The following is a 21,727-nucleotide window of genomic DNA, read 5'->3' as shown; positions in this document are numbered from 1 at the left end:
CATCAATGACCTGAACCATGACCTCTAAAGAATGCCTTCTTTGAGAGGAACAAGTGTATTTTTTATGCTCTATTAGTCCAACAGAGCTGAACACACAGTTATTTGTGGTAGATTTGCTGTAAAGATGCACCTAGCCAAAGCTTGCTAATGCCTTCAGAACAGAAAAAAAGACATTTAGCAGCTTTTTTTACAAGCCAAGTTCTCTCTGCAAAGATTAAAGTGTTTTTTTTTGTTTTTGTAAGAATTTTACTTCTGTTTTCTTCTAATTTTCAACTTAAAAGAACTATTGTCTGGCAGGGAAAAACTATTAACACTTTCAGTGCTTGTAAGGAGTTAAAGCTTCTATTTTGCTTCAGCAAAATCCTTTTCTTCCCTGTCTTCAGCCTTAAGGCTATAGCTCAAATTCAGTGTCTGTCAACAACTTTAATAGATGGGCTTCATCTTTACCAGTTTTAACCACCTCATCTAAGCTACTCACTTAAGCTTGTTTTAAGCAGGGGAGAGATACATGTCCAAGTAGCAATTATCATAGAATTCAGTTAAGACACATGGGTAGGAACCATTCTCTGGAGACACCTGCCTCCCCTTCTCCCATCCCTGACAGAGAGCATGTAGATATTAACTAAGCAGCTAAGATTAAGTGCAATGAAATAATGAATTGTGGAAGAGTTAGGCATGGGAATTCAGTAAAATATTTCTGTACCTATTTCCCAAAGTTGTTCAACTTGCAGCATTCCCTTTCAAAACTACCGTCCTACTTTGAGCAAAACAACTATTTTTTTTAAACAATCCAAATAACAAGAATTTAATTTCTATAATACTAAAAAACCACTAAAATAAAAGTGACTTTTATGAATTCACTTGTCCATACATGTGTGAATAACCTATAAACAATTCTTTCTTTGCTTACTTAGATGGAATCTCAAGATTCTACTTTGGAGCATTCCCAGATGAATACTTTTCCGATAGTAAGAGAGAAGCCTGGTGTAAGGCTCTGCTCTTATCACTAATTAAGAAATAGCAAAACAAACCAAACAAACAAACAAAAAAAAAAAAACCCCAAAACCAACCAACCAAAAAAACACCAAAAAAAAACCCTATTTCTATATTTTAAAATCTCTCTATATTTTTAAGTCTGGTGGATTAGAGAAAGAAGATCATCCAATAACTAGATCTAGTAGATCTAGGTTTAATTTCCTGTATGGATTTGAATGAAGTTCTCACTAACAGAAGTAGAACAACACTGAATTTCTAGAAGTACAATGGGTGTAAATTCATTCCATGTCAAGATGCACCTATACTTTGATAACAGATATGATTTGAAATTAACACATTTCTTTTTTTAACTAGGAGCAGGAATGTTTCAGTAAACACCTTGGATAGATCTTAAAGAATTTTTTTGATTTCAATGTTAGTGCTTTATCACTAAATAACACACCCTTCAGGCAAATGTTTTTCCACATAAACCTTCTTGGAAGAATGGAGATTTAGTTTGCTCTTCAGAAAGCCACAAAACATTTTACAAGATGAACCCTAATTCAACTTACACCCCATTATCTCTAACAGGGGGATTAAAATACCCCAGGTAACACGTCTGCAGAACATGGTAAGAAATTATGTGAAAAGAAGGGGGGGAAAAATGCACAATGAGAAGGAAAAAAAACCCCAAACCATAGGGTTCCTGAACCCGAGCCCATCTTGACAAAAGTATAGTCATGTTCCCATCTTATGATATAGCTGTAGAGAACTGACTATTCTGAAGAAAGTCTCTAGCAGTACAGGATTGGAAAGCAAGCAGTTTCTTTCCGATTTGTTTCCTCATACTGAAAAAATTTTTTTCTCACCTGCATGGTAGTATTGATAGAATGATTACTTTCTGCCTGAAGCTGTGGTTTTTCCTCATAATTTGGCCACTGACTCTGAGCTGGACCCATTCGATCCTGTGACTTTGAAGCTGGGAATGTGAAATATTCTCTAGTATATGTCTGTGTTGGGATGGGATAAGCTTCAGGTCGTGGTGGCAGAATCTGTTCCTGAAAAAGGGAGAAAAAAAATAAGGCAGGATTCTCTAATCACATAGATCTGTATGGAAGATTGTTCCAAACATGCATTTTCCAAATATTTTCTTTTGTCTCCTCAGAGCATTACTCATCTGGGAGAGGAGATGAAGACGTTGCCTAGTATCAAATATAACTGTGGCTATGACTCATGTTTTTATGGTCTCAAAGCGAGTATGCAATGTTGTACAAACCTAAGAAATCACAAGGACAACTTCATTAAAAGAATTTAATGAAATCATTGAAAACTTTCTAAACCTTTCATTAGCTGTAATAAGCAAAACCCTACCCAGTAACAAACACCAGCACTGTGGTCAAATAGCTCAGTAAGACACTGGTTTGACTCAAGCACACTGACACTACTAATAGATAAAGAAAGATTAATAGCCAGCATTTTGCTTGCCATTTCTGACCTCTGTACAAAGATTTCCAGTAGAGACTGAGGTTATTTTGGTGGTAGTTCCAGATGCATAAGCATTCTTTCCCCCAGGGCTTGGAGGCTGATCTGTTGGAAAGTTAAAGGAAGCATTTACATGACTGTTAATAATAATTTACAGACCTTCATAAAGACTTAATAAAGTAACAGTATTCACAAAATAACTATGATTTTGTCCTTATGTAGTTCTAGCAAGAAGCTTGCTCCAAATGTTACCACTGCAGTGGTATTTTAAACTTCATCCATTTTTAAAAACAGTCACCTTCTTTTGAATACAACAGCGTCTAAAACTACTGGAGGAGGAATCTATCCCCAAAAGAAGGGTAACTTCTCTTACTTGCTACATTGGGACTGGAGCGATGATCGGCCCTGTTCTTCATCAATCTGTCATCCCCTGGCAGCTTCTTTGGTTCGCTGTACTCTGTCCACGGCAGCTGAGGACTCTCAGGTGATCCATTTTGTGTGGAATTGTTATACAGCTCAAAACCTTCACTCTTTGGTCGGGGTTTACCTGAGCCACGGCGGTCAGAAACTGTAACAGTTGGATATGTAGTTTCTCCTTTTCACTTAACTACTGCCTAGCGTATTTTTTTTCCAAACCAGAGCTACTTTAAGCTTATATTTAAGAATTAAGTTCCCAGCAAATCAAATGCTAGGTTTAAAAATCTTTACTTCTTCAAACACCTAATCCCAATCTTGTGTAAAATATACAGAATTCCTTCAATCTGTATTCTTCAAAAGAACTTCTGAAAAGGTACCACAACAATTGGAAAAACTAAATATGTTATATTGAATGGTCTCTGGATGACTGAGACCTATGCCATCTGTGATGGTGTTGTCAACCGTGATAATAAGGATTTGTTCTTTTAACCCGTTCTTTCCTATACTGGTACTACCCTGTATGTAGAAAATGTCTTCACTGACAAAATTATTTCCTTTACAATACTATTTTATATTGGACTTTAATGTATCACTTGTTAGTACCCTGAAGTAGGATGATATAATAAAACATTAGAGAAGCATCCAAGAACTTCTTATGATCAGACACTGAAACTTAAGGAGATATGTTATAAAATTTCTGGTTTAAAAACCCATTAAAATTCAATGGCAAAATACATTCCAGGGCTTCTGTTCACATTTATTTATTTCCTACTAGTTACATTGCATTCTTATGAATGCAGAAGGCAGACTTACAAAGCTGTTATTAGCATCAATATTAGTATCTTTACCTCTTTGCATCATTGGGGATGGCTGATTAAGCAGGGTTGCCAGACCATGGTAAATTGCTCCTTGTTTTGCTACTTCTAGTGTTACTACAGAACCTGTCCTAGTCATAAGTTCTGCTGCCCTGCAAATAAAAAAAAAATTAAATTAGGCACTGTATTATTAGTCACCCTTATTATCAGTAATCTGTTGCTTGACAGCACACTCTTTTTCAGATTAAAATCACTTAAAATCACTTTGAAAAAAATTACAAGATAATGACAAGAAGATAGGCTTATGTGCACAGACTGGCAAGTATTCTTTAGTCCCAGTTTCTGCTTCAAAGGTCAAAGCCAAAGTATTTAAAACTAGACCTACATAAAGACTGTTCCAAACCAAAATCCAAATGTATAATACAGTCTCTTCTATATAAATAACCCATACAGTATGAAAAGATGAGAAAAATCATACACGGAATACACGGATAGTTGAATTATTGCTAAGGTTATCCATAGGCAGTTATCAAATGCCAAGACAAAGCCAAAAGTGTAAAAAAAAATGAGCTTCTGCCCATTTCGGTACATTATTAAGCTAACATTTCCTTTGTATAAAAGCAACCAATGAAAGCATTCCATACCTCTCCTGGGACAGGCCCACCAAACTTCGACCATCCACACTAAGCAACTGATCCCCTGCAGCCAGACGACCATCCTAAAACACATATTCAGGAGAAGCAAATTCATACACCAATGCTAACATGATCTCCATTAAAACAATCATTCATTCACACAAACTAGTAAACAAAGGATTTTCAAGCATTTCCAAAGGCTCTTACTACTTCTGAAATTGACAATTAAGAATATTACTAACCACATCTGCAGCACCTCCTTTCACAACAGACTTGACATATATTCCAAGTTTGTCTTGACCAGCACCCTACAGAGAAAGAGGCATTAATTTAGTTAATTTATATTTTATCTCTTAAGCACTCCAAAAACTTTAATCAAAATTTTACATGGGTAAGTGAACCTCTACTTTCTCATTACTTTTATATATTTTCAAACTGGAGAAAAACCAATTATGCAGAGAAGAGTAACATTCAATTAAATTCATATGAAAAATTTAATAGTAGGCCTATTTAAACTGCAAGCTTTGTTAGAAGCAAAGAATATTTGCTCTTAATGCAAGTTTGAATAAAAAAATACATTAACTAAAACTTATACTTTAGAGGTTTGCTCTAGTCTCCTTCTAATAAGAAATAGTTTTTTGCACTTTTACATACGTTGTTATTTAGATGTCTTTGTATTATGTTTTTAAAGAGAGAACTGTATCCCAGTGAAACAAGGTAAATTGCAGAATATGTGAAAAAAGAATAGAAGTGTTTTTTACATTCATTAGGACTGTAAAGAAACCAGTGTAAAGGAATGGAGAGTATCTTTAGCTTTACATAAACAAGTACAGCAAACATAAGTATTTTAGAATTGACAAAGCCAATATTTAAGTCTAGTGCAAAACCATGCAATTTTGTTCATAAAACATCTTTCTCAGAAGTGTTCTGCTACATTTTGAAAGGACTGTTAACAGTGAACTTATTGCAAGACAGATACCAACAGATTCCAAGATACAAGAATAGAAGCATCTATTCAAGCCATGCTGTTGTGTCATCCACATGCTCCAATGTACAAGACACCACACAAATCAGTCCAATGTTAGTATCACAAACCTTTAAATTGTCTCTTATAATGTAAGACTATTAACGTGTCATTTATCTACTACAGCAAACGGTGCCATTTTACTCTGCAAGTCACTTAGGAGAGCGCTAAGTATGTTTTCAACACAGTACAGACTTAATTGTAACATTATTTTTCTAGTATAACTACCCAAGTTACTTTATATTGAATATATATCTTCCTCCTTTTTCCCCCTCCTTTTCAACTCTTTTGTTTTGGCAGCAAAAGCATGCATTGCTCCCATTGTTACAATAGAGTAAAATAAGAACCAAGGTGAAGGTTATTCAAAAGCTACACAGACATGGTCTTCTACACAAGTGAAAGACCTATTTTCTTTAAGTCTTGGGTTAATCTCAAATGTTTACATAAAAGATGCAGAAAAAGTATTCCTTCAAGTCTTATGATGCCAAATTAACATTTTACATGTCCAAATTTTTCATAATAATTGCTTAAGTCATACTTTTAGCTAAAAAGAAAAAATGCAAAAAATAACTTAAATAAGGATACTTTCTTTGTCTAAAAAGAATACAAAGAAATTAAGAAAATTTAGTTCTTTTCTTAAAAGCTCTAAAGAAACATTGCTGTAACTGCAAATAATTTTAACTTTATACCAGAAAAATTGGCTGAAGTTATGAGAAACACGAGTCAGAAGACAGCTAGATAAATGTAATGGAAAATAAAATAATGCTTCACACATCTCTTTGTTCTTCCCCCAAGCAACCAACATGTATATGAGGAAGGATGATCTAGCTGAACACCTAGACTTCCAAGATGGACATCAGAAGATCTTCTAGCAGGAGTTCTTCAAGACTTCAAGGTGACACGCAATAAGAAAGAGTTTGTCCTTGTGTATTAATAACAGGTTCAATAATGCAGCAAAAGTTTTTTGTGTTCACAAGGAATGGAAGTTTGCAGAGGAGCCCTAAATATATATGCTGTTTGTTTACCATGCTCTTATGTGCCCAAAAAAAAGGCAAATAACAATAATGTAACTAAATGTACCAAATGGAAGATTCATCAAATAAGTCAAAACCAAGAGTTGCTGATGGATCACATGATGCTGAACGCTGGAGCAGTAATGGGGTGAAAATGTACTTCACTGGTTCAAATGTGAAGTAATGTTTCAACCTCCTAAGTTGCTGGTTCCCATCAGGGCACCACCTTTCCTTGTGGGGAACTGAAAGTTAAATGACAGCATTTATATGTTCCTTCCTCTGCCTCCAGCCACTAAGAATACCTGAAGGCAAGCACCTTGAATTCCAAAGGGCAAAAGAATCAGCAGCAACTCACCCACCCACCCTTGCAGTTATAACCTTATGCATCACATCTGTCATTGCAGGAACCAAACAGAAGCTTTTCTTGGTGGCCACACTGACCAAGGATAACCAGGTTCCTTTGAAGCCACCTGGAATTGACAGCACTTTTTTCAGTCCTAACTTCAAAGGATGCTAGCAGGAATCTCTTCCCCTTGGGTCCAGAAATTCAGACAAAGGTCTGTTTCACACAATGATTAGGTAAAAACAAGAGCTTTGGAAGAGCACTGCCACTTAAAACAGTGCACACATTAATCACGCATCTTTGGTACTCATTTATTGCTTCAGACACTATATTCATCCATATACATCACCTTTCTCATGCTTGATTATGACTCTTAGGCACATTAAACGATGTTGAAACTTTCTGTATAAGCCCATGATATGTGGCTTATATTGGTTTGCAGATAATGATGAAATAAACATTTTCAATTGCATAAATACCCATAAGAGTGGTTTCTAAACTGACTTTAACTCCTAAGGTTTAGTCACTGTTTTCAGAGCCATCTTTTATCAGCTCAGAAATCTGGAAGCCAGAAGAACAGAAGAGAAGAAAAAATCACCACGGTCACTAAAAGGGTCATATTTAGAAAACTGCTTAGAATTCTGATTACTCCCTTACAAAAAGACACTAACAGAACCATAAGGTTCAGGTGATAACAAGAATCATCAGAAACATTGAATATCTTTCTTGAGAGAACCACCTAAGCAGACACATGGGCTCCTCAGCAAAGCAACAATCAAGGGAACTAAAGGCCAATTGGATTAGAAGCTGCACTGATAGAATTATTTACCATCACACTATCAGCCAGTAGAAAACGCTTTCTTACTTCTCCTATCATATCTAGCATCCTTTAAATAATAAAACACAAACAAAATGCAACCAACCTCCACCCTGCAAAATATTTTCCATAGGATTCCATAATTAAATTGGGAAACAGCCAGGAACAAGACTGCTGAAAAAATGCCTACGTGTAAACAGAATCCAAGATTCTCAGTAGGGCTCTTTGAGGCTTTAGAGAAAAAAAAAACCAAACAAACAAACAACATAAACCCCCCCCCAAACAGATACAATGCAATCTGAAATTACAGAAAGCTAGAAATCGGGATGAACCATAGAATAGTTTGGGTTGGAAAGAACCTTAAAGGCCATCTAGCTCCAACCACCTCTGCACAAACAGTGACACCTTCCACTAGACTGGGTTGTTCAGAGCCCCATTCAGCTTGGGCTTGAACACTCTAGGGATGGGGCACCCACCACTTAGCTGAGTAAGCAGTTTCAATCCATCACCACCCTCACAGGAAAGAATTTCTTTTGACCATCTAATCTAAACTTACTCTTTTTCCATTTAAAGCCATTCCCCTTTGTTTTGCCCTTCTAACAAGTCCCTTTGCAGCTATCTCGCTGGCCCCATTTATGTATTGGAAGGCCACAACTAGGCTGCTCTGGGGCTTTTACTTCTGGCTGAACAATCCCAATTCTCCCAGCCTTTCCTCAGAGGAGAGAAAGATCTTACACTTTTATGTTCTTTTGCTAAAAGCACCACAGCTGGAAGGTACTGTATCAGTTGGAATTTTGCTCTAACTGCACCTATAATCTAACCCTGACAGTAATTCTTCATTATGATTCAAAGGAGCTGACATTTTACTCCTCATTGCATCTTTTCTGATGTTTTTATGATGTCTGTATAGTTTGTCAATCTCTTTCATGGTTTTTTTAAGGAAATTATGAGCAGATGTATGAGCTTCAAGTCATCTCAGTTAAATACAAAACTAATGCATTTTGAAAGCATAAAAATAATTCTAAAATAAATCTCTGTTCAGATTGCATTAAATAAAAATCTTTATCAGTTACCACATCTACTCATGTCTTTAGGACCAGTGAACTTCTCCTTTAATTCACATGTCATTTAACATGTTTCTAGTGATACACATGTGCTTTCACAAGCTTGGGAAGACTTCTCACTGAATACCCTTAAAATCAACTCATTACCTTCCCTTCAACTTTACCATACGCTTTACAGTAACTTGAATCCAAATTCCTGATTTCTATTGAAATAGACTTGATTTTGCTTTGGTTCTACCTTCTAGAAGGCTGCATTAGAAGGAAATATACAATTTTCAGAAACATGGAAAGGTTCTTCATATGTAGTCACCCATACTAAACTCCAAAATGAATAAAATTCTCATACATTCCACATGGGTTTTCCTGTTTTCGTTTACTGACTTAATAAAACAGATTTCTTTGTGAACTACTTATTAAACTGCTTTTCTTTCAAAGGAATGTGAAGGCCAACACAATTAAAACTATTCCCCCACAAACAGAGCAGTAACATGCATGTATTGGTAACAAAAATATGATAAAGCTTTTCACTTCATTTTATTTTCTCCAACTGTTAATACCAGAAGCATGTGTATCCATATGGCTTTTAGTCCAAACAGAAGAACACAACTCTAAAGGAGTCAGATGACTGTGGAAAGCAAGAATGAAGTAAGCATGAAGAGATGGCTTGTTGCCTTTCCCTGAGATTAATATACTGAAACCTACAGCATGTTTTCTCAAATATATATAACCAAATACAAATCACAAAAAGCTTAAGTGTTTTTCAAAAGTATTTTTCAAAAAATAATATAAGATATTCTATATTTAGAAAAGCCTCATCCACTGTGCCACACTTTCTAGTGCTACCAATCTACCCATTTTCTTTCACACTTGACGCTTTTCCTGCAATCAACTTTTCAACTTTTTCCTGCAATCCTTGCAGAAAGTAAGATACCCTTTGGAGGAAAAAATTGGGAAATCCTCCCCTAGAAGTAATAATTTAAGGAAAAAACCCACTAACTACTCCTGCTGCTTCAGTTTACCTAGGTGACAATATTCCTGAACTGAACTGACTATAACACTACTCTGAAGACTTCTAAATAATATCTACTTTTACAATGCATAGCCAAAACAGAACTCTAGGAGGGAAAAAAGTTCTTTATAAAGATCTTAGCTGAACATAATTCAACAAATAGTGAAATGGGGGCTGAAGAAGGGAATATGGTATTTAAAAATGCTGATACCTGATGTACATCAGACCTAAGCTGCAATGTGAAAAACACCTCTATTCTGTGCTTTTACAATCCAGTTAAATAATCAATACACAAAAACCTTTATACACAAAGTGCATAAGGTAGAGAGAATTAGTTTGGAGGCCAGCAGTGAAGTGCTATCCACACATTTCAGGATTTTTTTAAGTCCTATACTAATAAATTAATCACAGTGACAGTAGTAGTTGCACTTGTACAGTGTCTGGAAGAAACCCACCTGTCTGCTCCCATGCTGTCTCATACTTGGAGCTGTGAAGGCACTATGTTGTGGCAGGTCCCATGACAGACCTGGCTGGAGACTCAGCTGATCCCTGTCTCCAGTTCCCCTCCTCCAAAATACAAGCTTTGCTTTCAACTTAATCAGTTTCCCTAAATTGTTTACAGACAGCATGACTGTTCATAACAGGTTAGGAAAAGAGGTTGCTAGGAGGGACCTGGATCATTAAGGAAGGTTAATTCCTTTATTTGAATGAATAGTGTTATTTTCAACCCAACAACTTAAACCATTTGACATTCCTAAATTCTACTATACCTCATCTCCTGACTTTTCAAGCAGCTCTGTGTAGTGTCTGCAAAACAACTGTGTTCTAGTGGGAGCTGAGCCTTAAAACAATTGCAAACCAAATACCCATATACAAGCAGGTTCCCACACAGAGAAGTAAAATACATAGTGGAAAATGTCTTCATTTTTAAGCTTTTGAACACTTGCATGACAAATGCACTGAAAAGATACTCTCCAATTTTCTCAAGTCCCACCCATTCCCCTTCTAAATGTAAAAACAATCCTAACTTTATCAAGAGATTGAGATGAAAGATACAGGTAGAACTGATGAAAATGCATCTGGCTAAAAAACACAATGCACTTTTACTCCTGTAATTGCACAATGGGATAAAAATGCATCCTGCCCCCTTTTTTTCCAGAGAGCTTTATTAGTTCTCTGAGGCAAAGCATGAAAATATTTTTGAAAATAATGTTCTCCACGCTTGGACTTACTCATCTTTAAGACACCAAAAGCCAACACATGGGGGAAACTGAAGCAAGCTTAAATTACATCCAATGTCCAAGATGAAGATGCACATTTGTATGAGATGCAATATCTGTATCAAGATCTTATAATCATTTCACACTTACCTTAGGAAGTAATTAAATATTTTAAAAGAACCCAACTTGAAAGATGTTAACATGTTGTACTTGGAGTTTAGTCAGAGTATGAAAATAATTAATCCTAAATTTGCTCTGGTTTACAGATTGGAAATCTATGACAATGGACAACTTTTCCATTTAACTTGAATTTTAATAACTGGCATTTCAAAAGATTTCCTAATCCTGCTTGGGAGGTAAAAATAAAAACAGGACGCTTCTGCACACAGATGTCTGCTAGAATGGTAACTTAGGTCATTATTCTAAATCTAAATGAAGAAAATGTATGGAAAAAGTTTAAGCGACGAAAGTACCACATAAAAACTAAATAAACAAGGAGTCCTCCCTTATTGATGGACTAAAGGGGGCTACAAGTCAAGAGGATAAATAAAAAACTGAGGTATGAAACACTATCAATAAATCCAGAGATTAAAACTTACCAGGAGTTCAACTTTCCTTAGACCTACCTTTATCTCATCTGTGTGGGCCCGTACAGGGTGTGGCAATATTTAAAGTTGGACTGAAGGAAGATAGGGAAGCTTTTAGAAAAGAGGACTAGCTTTATTTTTTACAAGGCAGGCTAGTTTGAAATAGTTCTTATCACAGAACAAAAACAAGTTTAGAAAAATCTTACAAGATGGAGTCTAAAATTACAACCTAAGGCTATAAATAAAAACAAAGGAAAACAAAAAGCAAGGAAATGAAACACAGAAAGGGTTTATTAGACATTTGGATGATGATGATTGTTGAGTTTCCTATCAGTACTGTTCACAGGCCATGAGTTTCAGAGTCCATGCAAATCTAACTTCACCTGCAAATAAGACCAAAGAGTGGAGGAGAGAACAGCTGACCAGCTGGAACTGCAGCAAGAACTTCCAGTTCCTTTTAAAAAAACACTACTATTTATCTTGGAGATGAATGAATTCAGTCAGACTGGAGCAAACAAAAAACCCATTAAAATCCAACAATTGAAGCCGACATTAAAATCTCACTTGAGAGATAACTTTCTTTTAAACATGTATAAATAGCATTGGTATATTCTGATAAATGTGCTCTTATAGATGCGCACACATATATTCTTTTCAACTAATTCAGGAAAAGTGCTTGCTAAGTACTCATATTTGGAAAATTAGGATGTAATGAATGAAGACTTTGTAAACTTTCACTTGTAATTGTCTTCTACATAGCAGTAAGATAACTGGAAAACCTGAGCTAGATCCCAGGACACATCACCTATTTTAAAGGAATTAAGTAAAGAATTTATTGACTAAACAAACAAACTAATTAACTGCATTGCTTTCCTGTAAGGCCTGAAAGATTGGAAGAGTTCTGAGAACTCAAGCAACTATGGCAATCCACAGCAGTTGAAGAGGCAATTTTGGCATCTCTGGTCAGCACAACTTCAGCCTCTTAGAATACTGATAACATTATATTTAAGATGGCACTGACACAGGGCAGGGGAGCAAACAACTAGCCACTACAGTATCTCACTAAAACAGACCCTGAAAGGTGATGAAAATAAACAACCTCCCACCAGTATTATGTTTGTTCATAGGATTTTCATTCTTCAAGTCACACAGACTTCAATCTCAAAAAAAAAAAAAACCAAAAAACCAAACCAAAACATAAAAAACCAAACCAAAAAACCCCCACAAAAAAAAAAAAAAACCAAAACCAAAACAAAACAAAAAAACCCACCAAAAAAACAAACAACAAATTCACTGGGAGCAGGAGGATGGAAGGAAAACTAATTTGATACAACAGAGCCAAGTAGATTTAATGTATTAAAAAAAAAAATCTCGGCTGAGACAATGCTATACAAAGATTTCATACCTATTGTCCAAAAGGGTATTTGCCCCTTTTAGGCTTGGCACAATTTTCTGCTTAATTACAAAAATTCTGTCATGTTAAAGAAGTCAAAGGACCAAGCTGGATAATGTAATCTATCCTCTATTTTTGTTATAGCCTAACAAGAAACATCCATTCTATCACATCCATTTATAATATATCAGTGCAGAGTAGCCCATAAGTGTTTGCACAATGAGAATTATTTTGCAAGCCCCTCCTTGCTTTAAAAGGATTGTGCTCAAAATATTGCATTTGCTTAAAAATATCACTATGAAAACTGTAGAAATAAAAGCGGCAGCACTAAAGAATACCCAACTAAAACAAACTTCACAGCTATTTCTATAAAGTATTCAGACCAATGAAGAAAAGAACAAGATTAAACTACAGTGATCTAAAAAACGAATTTGCTACTCCTGCATCAGGAGGATGTACAAAGTACCACAGTAATGAATTAATAAACATGACAGATTTAATCAGAGTAGTTAAGAAGAACATATTTTATTGCTAGTATTACTATGTCACAAGATGAGTTTTGTAAAACTTCCTTGTCAGTAACAGACACAGGAACCTTTGTCTCACATACATTTCATCAGCCATAAAACCAGAACACACCATGTAGTGCAACTGCACAGAAAAGTCACAGTTTGAATAACAGGAATATCCAACAGCCTTCTTCATGGCAGCACCACAGCAATCCCTGAGCTAGCGAGTCACCACATAAGCATTAAAAGCAGGCAGAAGAAATTCTGCTTGCTCCTCCTTCCCATTTGGTATCTGCCAGGACAAGCAGCCATAAAGGCATGGTGAAAACAACAGCCAACTCCTTCTAGTGAGAACCAACATGCAGCTTCATTCCCAGGTGAGCCACCCATGCTGTGACATGCTCATGGGGACCTGCCACCTGCAGAATGATGGCTTGGAGGTGCTGAGACACCACACAGCCTCACCAGTATCTCGGACTAAAGAATGAGAAGGAATGAAGGTCCATCTGTAGACTAGGTGCTAACCTGTTAACAGCTGAACTACTCCCATGCCCCACCCAACGTAGGTGGATCACGAATGAGATCTACTTTCTGTGAGGTTAGGAATATTCTTGCAGTTTTAGGAGACCTGTAAAATGACTGGTTATTTCAGTGCCTATAATGGGAACTATAACTACAAAAACTATTATAAAAACACTTTTACAGCTGTTAAAAATATCAGGAGAATTGTATTAAGTAATTAAGGAAAAACTATGCATCTGCAGAACAGCACCTAACCAAACCGGTGCTGCTCCAGACAATTAACAGGAAGGCTCTGTCATTACTTGTTCAGAAGCCTCTTTTGCCCACACCCATTGAGCTTCATATACTTTGTTTATCACTCTGATAAAACTAAAGCAACGAACAGCTTCCAATGAAGACTGGCAAAATAACACCTGATTAAAAAAATACACTTCAAAAACAAATTTAAAAAATGTTAGATGTTTTAATACAAAAAAAGTTTTAATATAAAAGCCAAGTCTGACATTTTTCCATAAAATGTCACAGTCTTCTTAATGATCTTTCAAGACAGAAATGTACATTCTGTCTTAAGTACATATACCTCTAAATAGTTTCAAATTTCACATAAATAGTAAAATACAAAAGTAGTCCTGAACTGATAGTATCTTCACTCTCCAAATATACTTTGAATACACAGAAGCATCATACAGTCACCAACCTTTTTAAGTAATACTATAATTTAATGTTGTTTCAGATACCAAGACTATATGTCAAAACATTTCAGTAGTTCACATAACAATAGATCTTTTAAAATTAATAATTTTCAAGATTTTCTTAACTTCTTCGTATTTATGCAAACAAAATAAGATTTTATTTCAAAAATCTAAGTATCACATATATGTGTGCACACATACACAAATATACCTTACTAAAGTTATCTGGGATGTCTCAATGCCTAGAGCTTTTCTAATTCACTTAAGCTTCTGAGATATTTTATAAAAATTAAACTGTTTAATACAGAATGAATCAACTGCAAATAAAATGTGTTTAAAGAAAATAGCATACAAATGTAGCTTATCAAGTCTGATACCAGCCATCAGGCCTTTTATCTGCCTACACGCAGAGTAGATTTCACTGATTTTTATCAAGGCTAATTCCTGATTCCAGATTCTTAACCTTCCACAGAAGCTCTCTGTAAGTTTTAATAAACATCCTTAAAAGCAAGTTTATGGAACAGAATCAAGTCTCACTCTGACTGCCCTGGTGAGTAATTAGTCTAGAAGCAATTAAATAACCCAAGCTTGTAAGCATTTTAAAAAATAACACTTTACTAAACTATGCAGCAAATTTACAAATTCACTCTCTAGGAGGTAAATGCAAAGGTTTTTGACCACCCAAACACTCACAACCCACAAAGCTGAAGGCGTTCTTTAGCTTGGATGAGTATATATTTTTTCTTCTTTAGGTACTAAACATATTAAGTCTAAGACTCACTGAACTACTTGCTGTGGGCCCAGAGACAGGAGAAAGGCCAACTTTGTAGCTTCTGGTCGAGAAAGCTAAGGCCTGTGCTGCCTCAAGACCAATGCAGACACTTTGGAAATCTGTCATCATTAGAGAAAATACTTTTCAAATATAAATGAGGTGAACCAGCCTACTGTATCTAAAACTGATCTGTTAGCTGTGGTTACAGCTGCACTGAGTCATGTTGTACCCCGACTTAAAAAGATTTTTAAAACTGACCCATACTCTACATACAACATACTTCTGCTTTTCCCTCTCACATACTCCTCCGCATATACATATGTCAGGGGCTGAAACCCAAACGTTTCTGGAGCTAGAAAAAGTACAGTCACAAGTGGGCAAAATATTTCCCATTAAACAAAACAATCACAAGATTATTACCAAACCTTTGGTGATAATCAACATTATTCAACAGGCAAAGAAACTAACCATTTAACTGCTACAACCAATTCCACAGCAGCTTTAAACTGCACTGGGTGAAAAAAACAGGTAAATGTCTCACTACACAGGAAAAAAAGGTAGATTGGCAGCAGTACATCCAACATCTGAACCATCCAACAACCTAGAAACTTCATATCTGGTGTATCCAGATGCTCTACTTACAAGAAACCTCTAAGGGAGTAAAGAGAAAAGACTGAATAGTAGTTTTGTTATTTTTAATGGAATATTTTTCTTCTTAATAAAAGAATGTTTGCAACCAAGACTGACTTGCACACACAGCAAGCAAGTGAATATACTCTCATCTTCTAAATGTGCTTCTCACAGGACAACCCCGTGTTCTGAAGTGGATGTCCTGAATTGGCATTAATAAATTATACTGTACTGTACTCTTGTGCATATGTAGTTGTATGGGGATTTTAAGTGTTCAGCATGGAAAGCAGGTACACTGACGCAAAGAGCTCTAGCATCTTGTGCTAAACAGATATATATACATTTACAACAGCATGATTTCTCCCACACTCCATGAAGGCAACAGGCCTAACATTTAATTCTAAGATTGGAATCAAGTGTGCAACAGTTCCTAACTTTACTCTCATGAAATGAGAAAGGTGGTAAATAAATGCAAAAGGTTTCATATACAATATTTGTAAAAGACTAAGCAAATTTTGTTCATTAGTCTTTCTTAACCTTTCTGAAGTCTTCTTTATTATTATAAATGATGCAACTTAATATACTACAAATGGATTAAAGGCACTCTTAATTTTCAAAAAAAGCAGTTATATATATGAGCCTGTTTTATTCCACTTCTCTTTTGTTTTGAAGGAAAAACCTTTCACTGAGCACAAGGAAAATATATTGCTTGAGCTCTACTTCACTAGACAAGGGTTAACTTTTTAATGCACATTTGCTATAAATTCTCCCTGAACACTGACACACTAATAATACTTAAGAGTTATGTACAAATCTACAAGTACTGCAGGTTCTACGTTGCTCTTCCTTGGTAACTCAGTTCTGATTTTATGGTTCAGCTTAATTATGTCTGCATTAGGCTTCACAAGCAAGACATAGTGGGCAATTTATTTTGAAAAAAAAACCCCACCCTGTATCTCTACACTTTTTTCAAAGAAATGGAACTTGCTTTTATAGTTAAGGATAAATTACCACCCAAAAAACCCAGAGCATTAACTTCCACATAATACAGGCTCTGGAGTTTCAGATGGATACATTGTAATCCTGGATCAGTGTGTACACTAACACATACTATCAAGCACCTAAATTCCTACTCCAACTGAGTAAAAAGTCAACACAGAAGTTACTAAGTTCCAAAAGTCTTTTCCATTAATAGGGGAAAAAAACTAGGCAAGCTGTATTAATATGCATCTAAACAGAATTTTCAAAGTTATTAGAATGCCAGAATTTAACGAAGCCTGGTACAAGAATTCTAGCTACAGTGTATGTGCACTACAGTTTTAGCAAGCATGTTTCTTATAAGAAGTGCCTGATAACACATGGAAATAGTGCCATGAGAAAATGGCACATGAATGTTAAAACTCACTGTCTTTCAGAAGGCCTAAAATACATGTCTGAGTCCCATATTTGCAGTATCAATCTAAATACAGGCGAATAAGTAAGACAAAATCCACTCCACTTGAGCAGAGCTGAGGTCTCACAGCTATTGAGAATAATAATCACTCTGAGATGGTGTAACCTTCAGATTTTACACAGCACATAAAAGCATTAAAAAAATTTTGTACAACATCTACAGGGCAAAAATTTAAGCAAAAACTCTGCTGGAAGTTAGGAATCAACAAAAACCAGGCAAGCTGCTAACAAAACAGTTACTTATTTGTTCATGATGAAGACTAAACTGGCAACCTACATACTATTTTATTTCTGTGAGACTGAGAAACTGAGAAATCTGTTCTGGAAATGGGAATTATACAGTGTATTTTCTCTAAGATCCTCCTAAGAAAGAAGCTTGTTAAGGCAACACCAGTAGTTAAGTTTAATTGTTTAGTACTGAACACTAAAAAAAAAAAAACCAACTCCACAAAATTTTAAATCTTATTACTGAAACATTTCAATTAATTCATGCTGGCAGGAAAGGCCAGAAAATTTCCTTACAAACTTAGAAAACACAGCCACAGGAAGGCTTTAAATGCTGAGGTATTTGAAATCTTAAGACTTAGAACATATGTGAAAAGCTAAGAAAGTAAAAAAAAAAAAAAAATCCTATCAATTATCTATATTTGCAAACAGAGGTTAGATCTACATTTGTGTATTGTTACCAGTATAATTAACTATAAGCATAATTTACAATTTTGGGAAAAAAAATTAAATTCATGTTTAAACCTGTTTCTTCTACATGGATCTCCTACAAGATATATGTAGGAAAAACCTTCATAAAAATTTTACTTTAAAATTGATATTCCTGTAGTCTCAAATCCTCCTTAAATTTAACACCTTGAACTGACTGCTAAATATAAAATGACAAACAGTGGTTTAGAAATTAAAGCAACTTAGAATAATTTAACTTTTCCTTATGAACAAACAAGATTGACAAATAATACAAATGTTACAAATTTTTTTTAAAACAGTAAATCCATTCCCCAAAGTATTTACTGCTGAACAGTCATACTTATGTTTAAAAAGCTTCTATTCAAAAAAGAAACGCCTTTTCACCCCTCATACTATTTCAGTAAGCACTACTTAATCTGACTACCTCTTAAAAAATCCTAGAAAATACACTCTGATTTATGTGCCAGTGGGGCCATATACATATGTATTTTAAGTTCCTTGTATATATTTTAAGGTAACTTTTTCTGTAGATACTACTAAAAGATGACTGGACAAGAAGCAGAAGTGTGCCATACTTTAAAGAACTAAATCACAAAACACTAACGAGTATAACCAGCGTGCAAAGATTAATCAACAAAATTTCCTCTATCATTCCTGCAGGACATGGGAATCTTTCCTTTCATGCAGCAGGAATTTAAACAGAATTTAAATGCCTCTCCTCTGCAAACGTGTTGAATAAGACACCTTAACTGCAACAAATTTGTATGTTCTGATCTTTTCAGAACGGTCTAGAGAGTATTACTCACACTGCTTGGGACATTGATTTTAATTATTCTACTAAGATTTTGTAAGAGGAAAACAGACTTTTAGAGGAACCTGGATTAAAGCCAACTAACACGACAAGTAAACACATCACAGGTCATGCTATTCATGCTCTGACATAGTAAAACAGTAGTTATCACACCTGAAACTTTAAATATTAATAATCACTTCCACAAATTTCAGGAGTACATATGAAGAACAAACTAAAAAATTAGTTTTTTCTTTCTAGATTTTAGAAAGTTAGCTACTAACATCTGACTATATTTAACTGCATGCTGTATTACATAGTTGCTACATGAACAAATAACTACTGGCAGGTTTAAACAGGCAAGAGAGCAGGAAAAAGTACAGGGATAGTAAAACTTCAGAGAGAAACAGTCCCAACAGAAACCTGAACGGACTTACCATGGATTCTGTTCTTCCAACAACAGAAAACCACATTTTGATCTCCGGGACTACAGATCCTTGAAAGAAAAAAAACAATTCTCCACTTCTCTTCCAGCCCTCAACAGCAACCACCAGCTCTAGTCTGCTGGATTTTCCAAGATACCCATCAAGATAACTCGGAGCTCGATGCTATGACACAGTGTAGCATTTATCAACACCAGCTATAACCAATACAATATTCAGACTCTTACGTAATCAGTTATGCTGTTCTGACTTCCATTTAGTGTAGAGGTTTTATTAAACTCTGAAAACAGCTAGAAAAAACAAAAAGGGAGACCTTTTGTACTAAAGACAAAAAACCTCCAAATTAAACAGGAAGTAATGTGCTGGCCCACAGATGGCTAAGAAGTCACATGCAAAAGCACCCAAAAAAGTGATATATTTTTAAAGTAAACTGCATGCACACGCAGCTTCCAAATCATCTGGATTTCATAAAAACTTAACCACAATGTGGTTGGGAGTCTGGCAGCTTTTAACATCAAAACATCTTTCAGGGTTAGAGCAACCAAAGTCTGCACACAACCTCAAAAAGTAACACTGTTCCCCGTTCCCTACGCCCAACCACTCCTACCAACTACATTTCCATATTCCATTACAAAAGCTACTGCTAATAAAGCTACAGAGTATTACTGTAAGCAAGCTGGCAGTATCTACCAAAGGGCAGAACAAGAAGTTATTCTTCTGGATCACATATGAAACTATATACTTTAAATTAAAAAAAAAAAATGATTTAAAGCATTCAGTTTAAGAATTGCTGTTAGATATTTTTCCAATTTATATTAAAAAAAAACAAAACCCAAACAAGCACAACACTGTTTACAGTGCTCTGGAAGCTAACAGCTGTTTCATAAGTTAACTTGTTTTCTCTGCTATGTTTGCATACAGCATATGCATTTACTACATGTTTGCTCAGAGGGGCTGTCCTGCCTCAGATAACACAAAAGTGAGGTCAATTACGTGATGCACTGAATTTCTGCTCTCTCTGGCACTCCTGGAGGGCCTTTAAAACTTCTAAATAAAATATGAGTAAGTAATAGACTTAAACATTTTACCTGTCTCTAGGTGGGAAGAGGATCCAACACAGGGTTCCCCAGGGACCTGACACTTTCATATACTCCTTGACTCACCTCTTCAGGTTTTGTTTTGGTTTTAATTACATTAATATATACATGTTTGCAATCACCTGGTATCCCAAGGTAATACTACTATCATAAGAATAAGCAGGTACACAGCATTTCAATGCAAGTTGGTGATAATCAACTTTATCTGCTTCTACAACCTTTGCTTCAAGTTCAATCCTTATTTTTTGATTGCAGAAGAGAAGGTGTAACAATAGCTTGATAATTATGAACATTTGGTGTAAAGGTATATATAAGTTATGATTTCTAGTTTGTCATTAGAAACTCTTAATTGGCACAGACTTTAAGCTAACAAAACCCCAAAACTAATAAAAACTCAATCATTAGATAACAAACTTTTTAGATGTTTCCTCAGAGATGAACAGAGATTTACTAGGTAAGCACACATTTTTTTTGCAATGGGTAGAAGGAAGAAAAGCAGTTCATTGGTATTACTTTTCTTTATGATCTCCTGATAATCTGCCCATTTTGTCCACCTCTAGAATGTCATCAAACTGCACATTAACAAACTCAATCCAAAGCCCAAGGCAAGTATGAGAAGCCCCATAACACATAACAAGAAAGGCAAGTCAGCGCTGACATGCAAAGGTATTCTCACAACATGTTACTGCAAAGCAAGTACTTTGTCACATCATAGGAAAAGATCTGTTTTCCTAACAAAAGCTGAACAGATTCAGGGTTGTCCTTCAGTGGTTGGAGCAGGGCCTGTTGACCAGCTGAATTTTCTACTGAGACAGCCCTTTCGCAGCACTGTAGAAACCAATACTTCATTAAAGACAACTGGGCCAGCAATCAGACTCCTGTGCAGGGCAGCAGCAAGTATGATCTTTCATTTCTTCAACTTCATGAGCACCTAATAGCCAACCTTTTACTATTAGAAAGTTTAGAAAAATCTGAATCTATTCTACACTTGCCTCTCCCTCTCATTTCAGGCATTCCACCCAGTTAACGTTTAGAAAATTTTAACAAATAGTCTACTGTATTATTTCTGCATTTTTGAAGTTAAAAATCAGAATTTTAACTTTTATGCTGCTAAAAGATATACTACTTGAGACATTTAGAAAAATATGCCAGTAAATATCAACAATCTAAGGAATAGAAAAAAAAAACCGCACCAACCCTTGCTAGCTTCTCAAGTCACACTCACTCAATTCTCTAAGCAGTTCTGTTCTGACCAGACTGAGAAAATGAATGCTTGTGCATTCTTTGTATTCTTCTTTACTCTTTTGTTAAATGAAGCCTACTACAGGAA

General features: G+C 35.5%; 1 protein-coding gene across 22 annotated transcripts in view; it reads right to left on the bottom strand.

The window, feature by feature from the left end:
- AFDN (afadin, adherens junction formation factor) overlaps positions 1-21,727 on the bottom strand; it is a 119,156-nt gene that overhangs the window by 17,951 nt on the left and 79,478 nt on the right. For 21 of the 22 annotated variants that reach the window (XM_031504320.2, XM_021544178.3, XM_077782085.1 and 18 more), the window contains 6 exons: positions 4,567-4,632; positions 4,334-4,407; positions 3,723-3,841; positions 2,831-3,025; positions 2,471-2,562; positions 1,845-2,033 (listed from right to left, as the gene is read on the bottom strand). In XM_031504320.2, the coding sequence (XP_031360180.1) occupies positions 1,845-2,033; positions 2,471-2,562; positions 2,831-3,025; positions 3,723-3,841; positions 4,334-4,407; positions 4,567-4,632 (735 nt within the window). The remainder of the gene's footprint in view (positions 1-1,844; positions 2,034-2,470; positions 2,563-2,830; positions 3,026-3,722; positions 3,842-4,333; positions 4,408-4,566; positions 4,633-21,727) is intronic. The other variant, XM_077782082.1, reaches the window with a different exon arrangement.

The sequence above is a fragment of the Lonchura striata genome, chromosome 3 (assembly GCF_046129695.1).
Source record: "Lonchura striata isolate bLonStr1 chromosome 3, bLonStr1.mat, whole genome shotgun sequence".
NCBI lineage: Eukaryota > Metazoa > Chordata > Aves > Passeriformes > Estrildidae > Lonchura > Lonchura striata.
The sequence above is the reverse complement of the archived record's forward strand: the minus strand, read 5'-3'. Positions and strand labels throughout refer to the sequence as shown.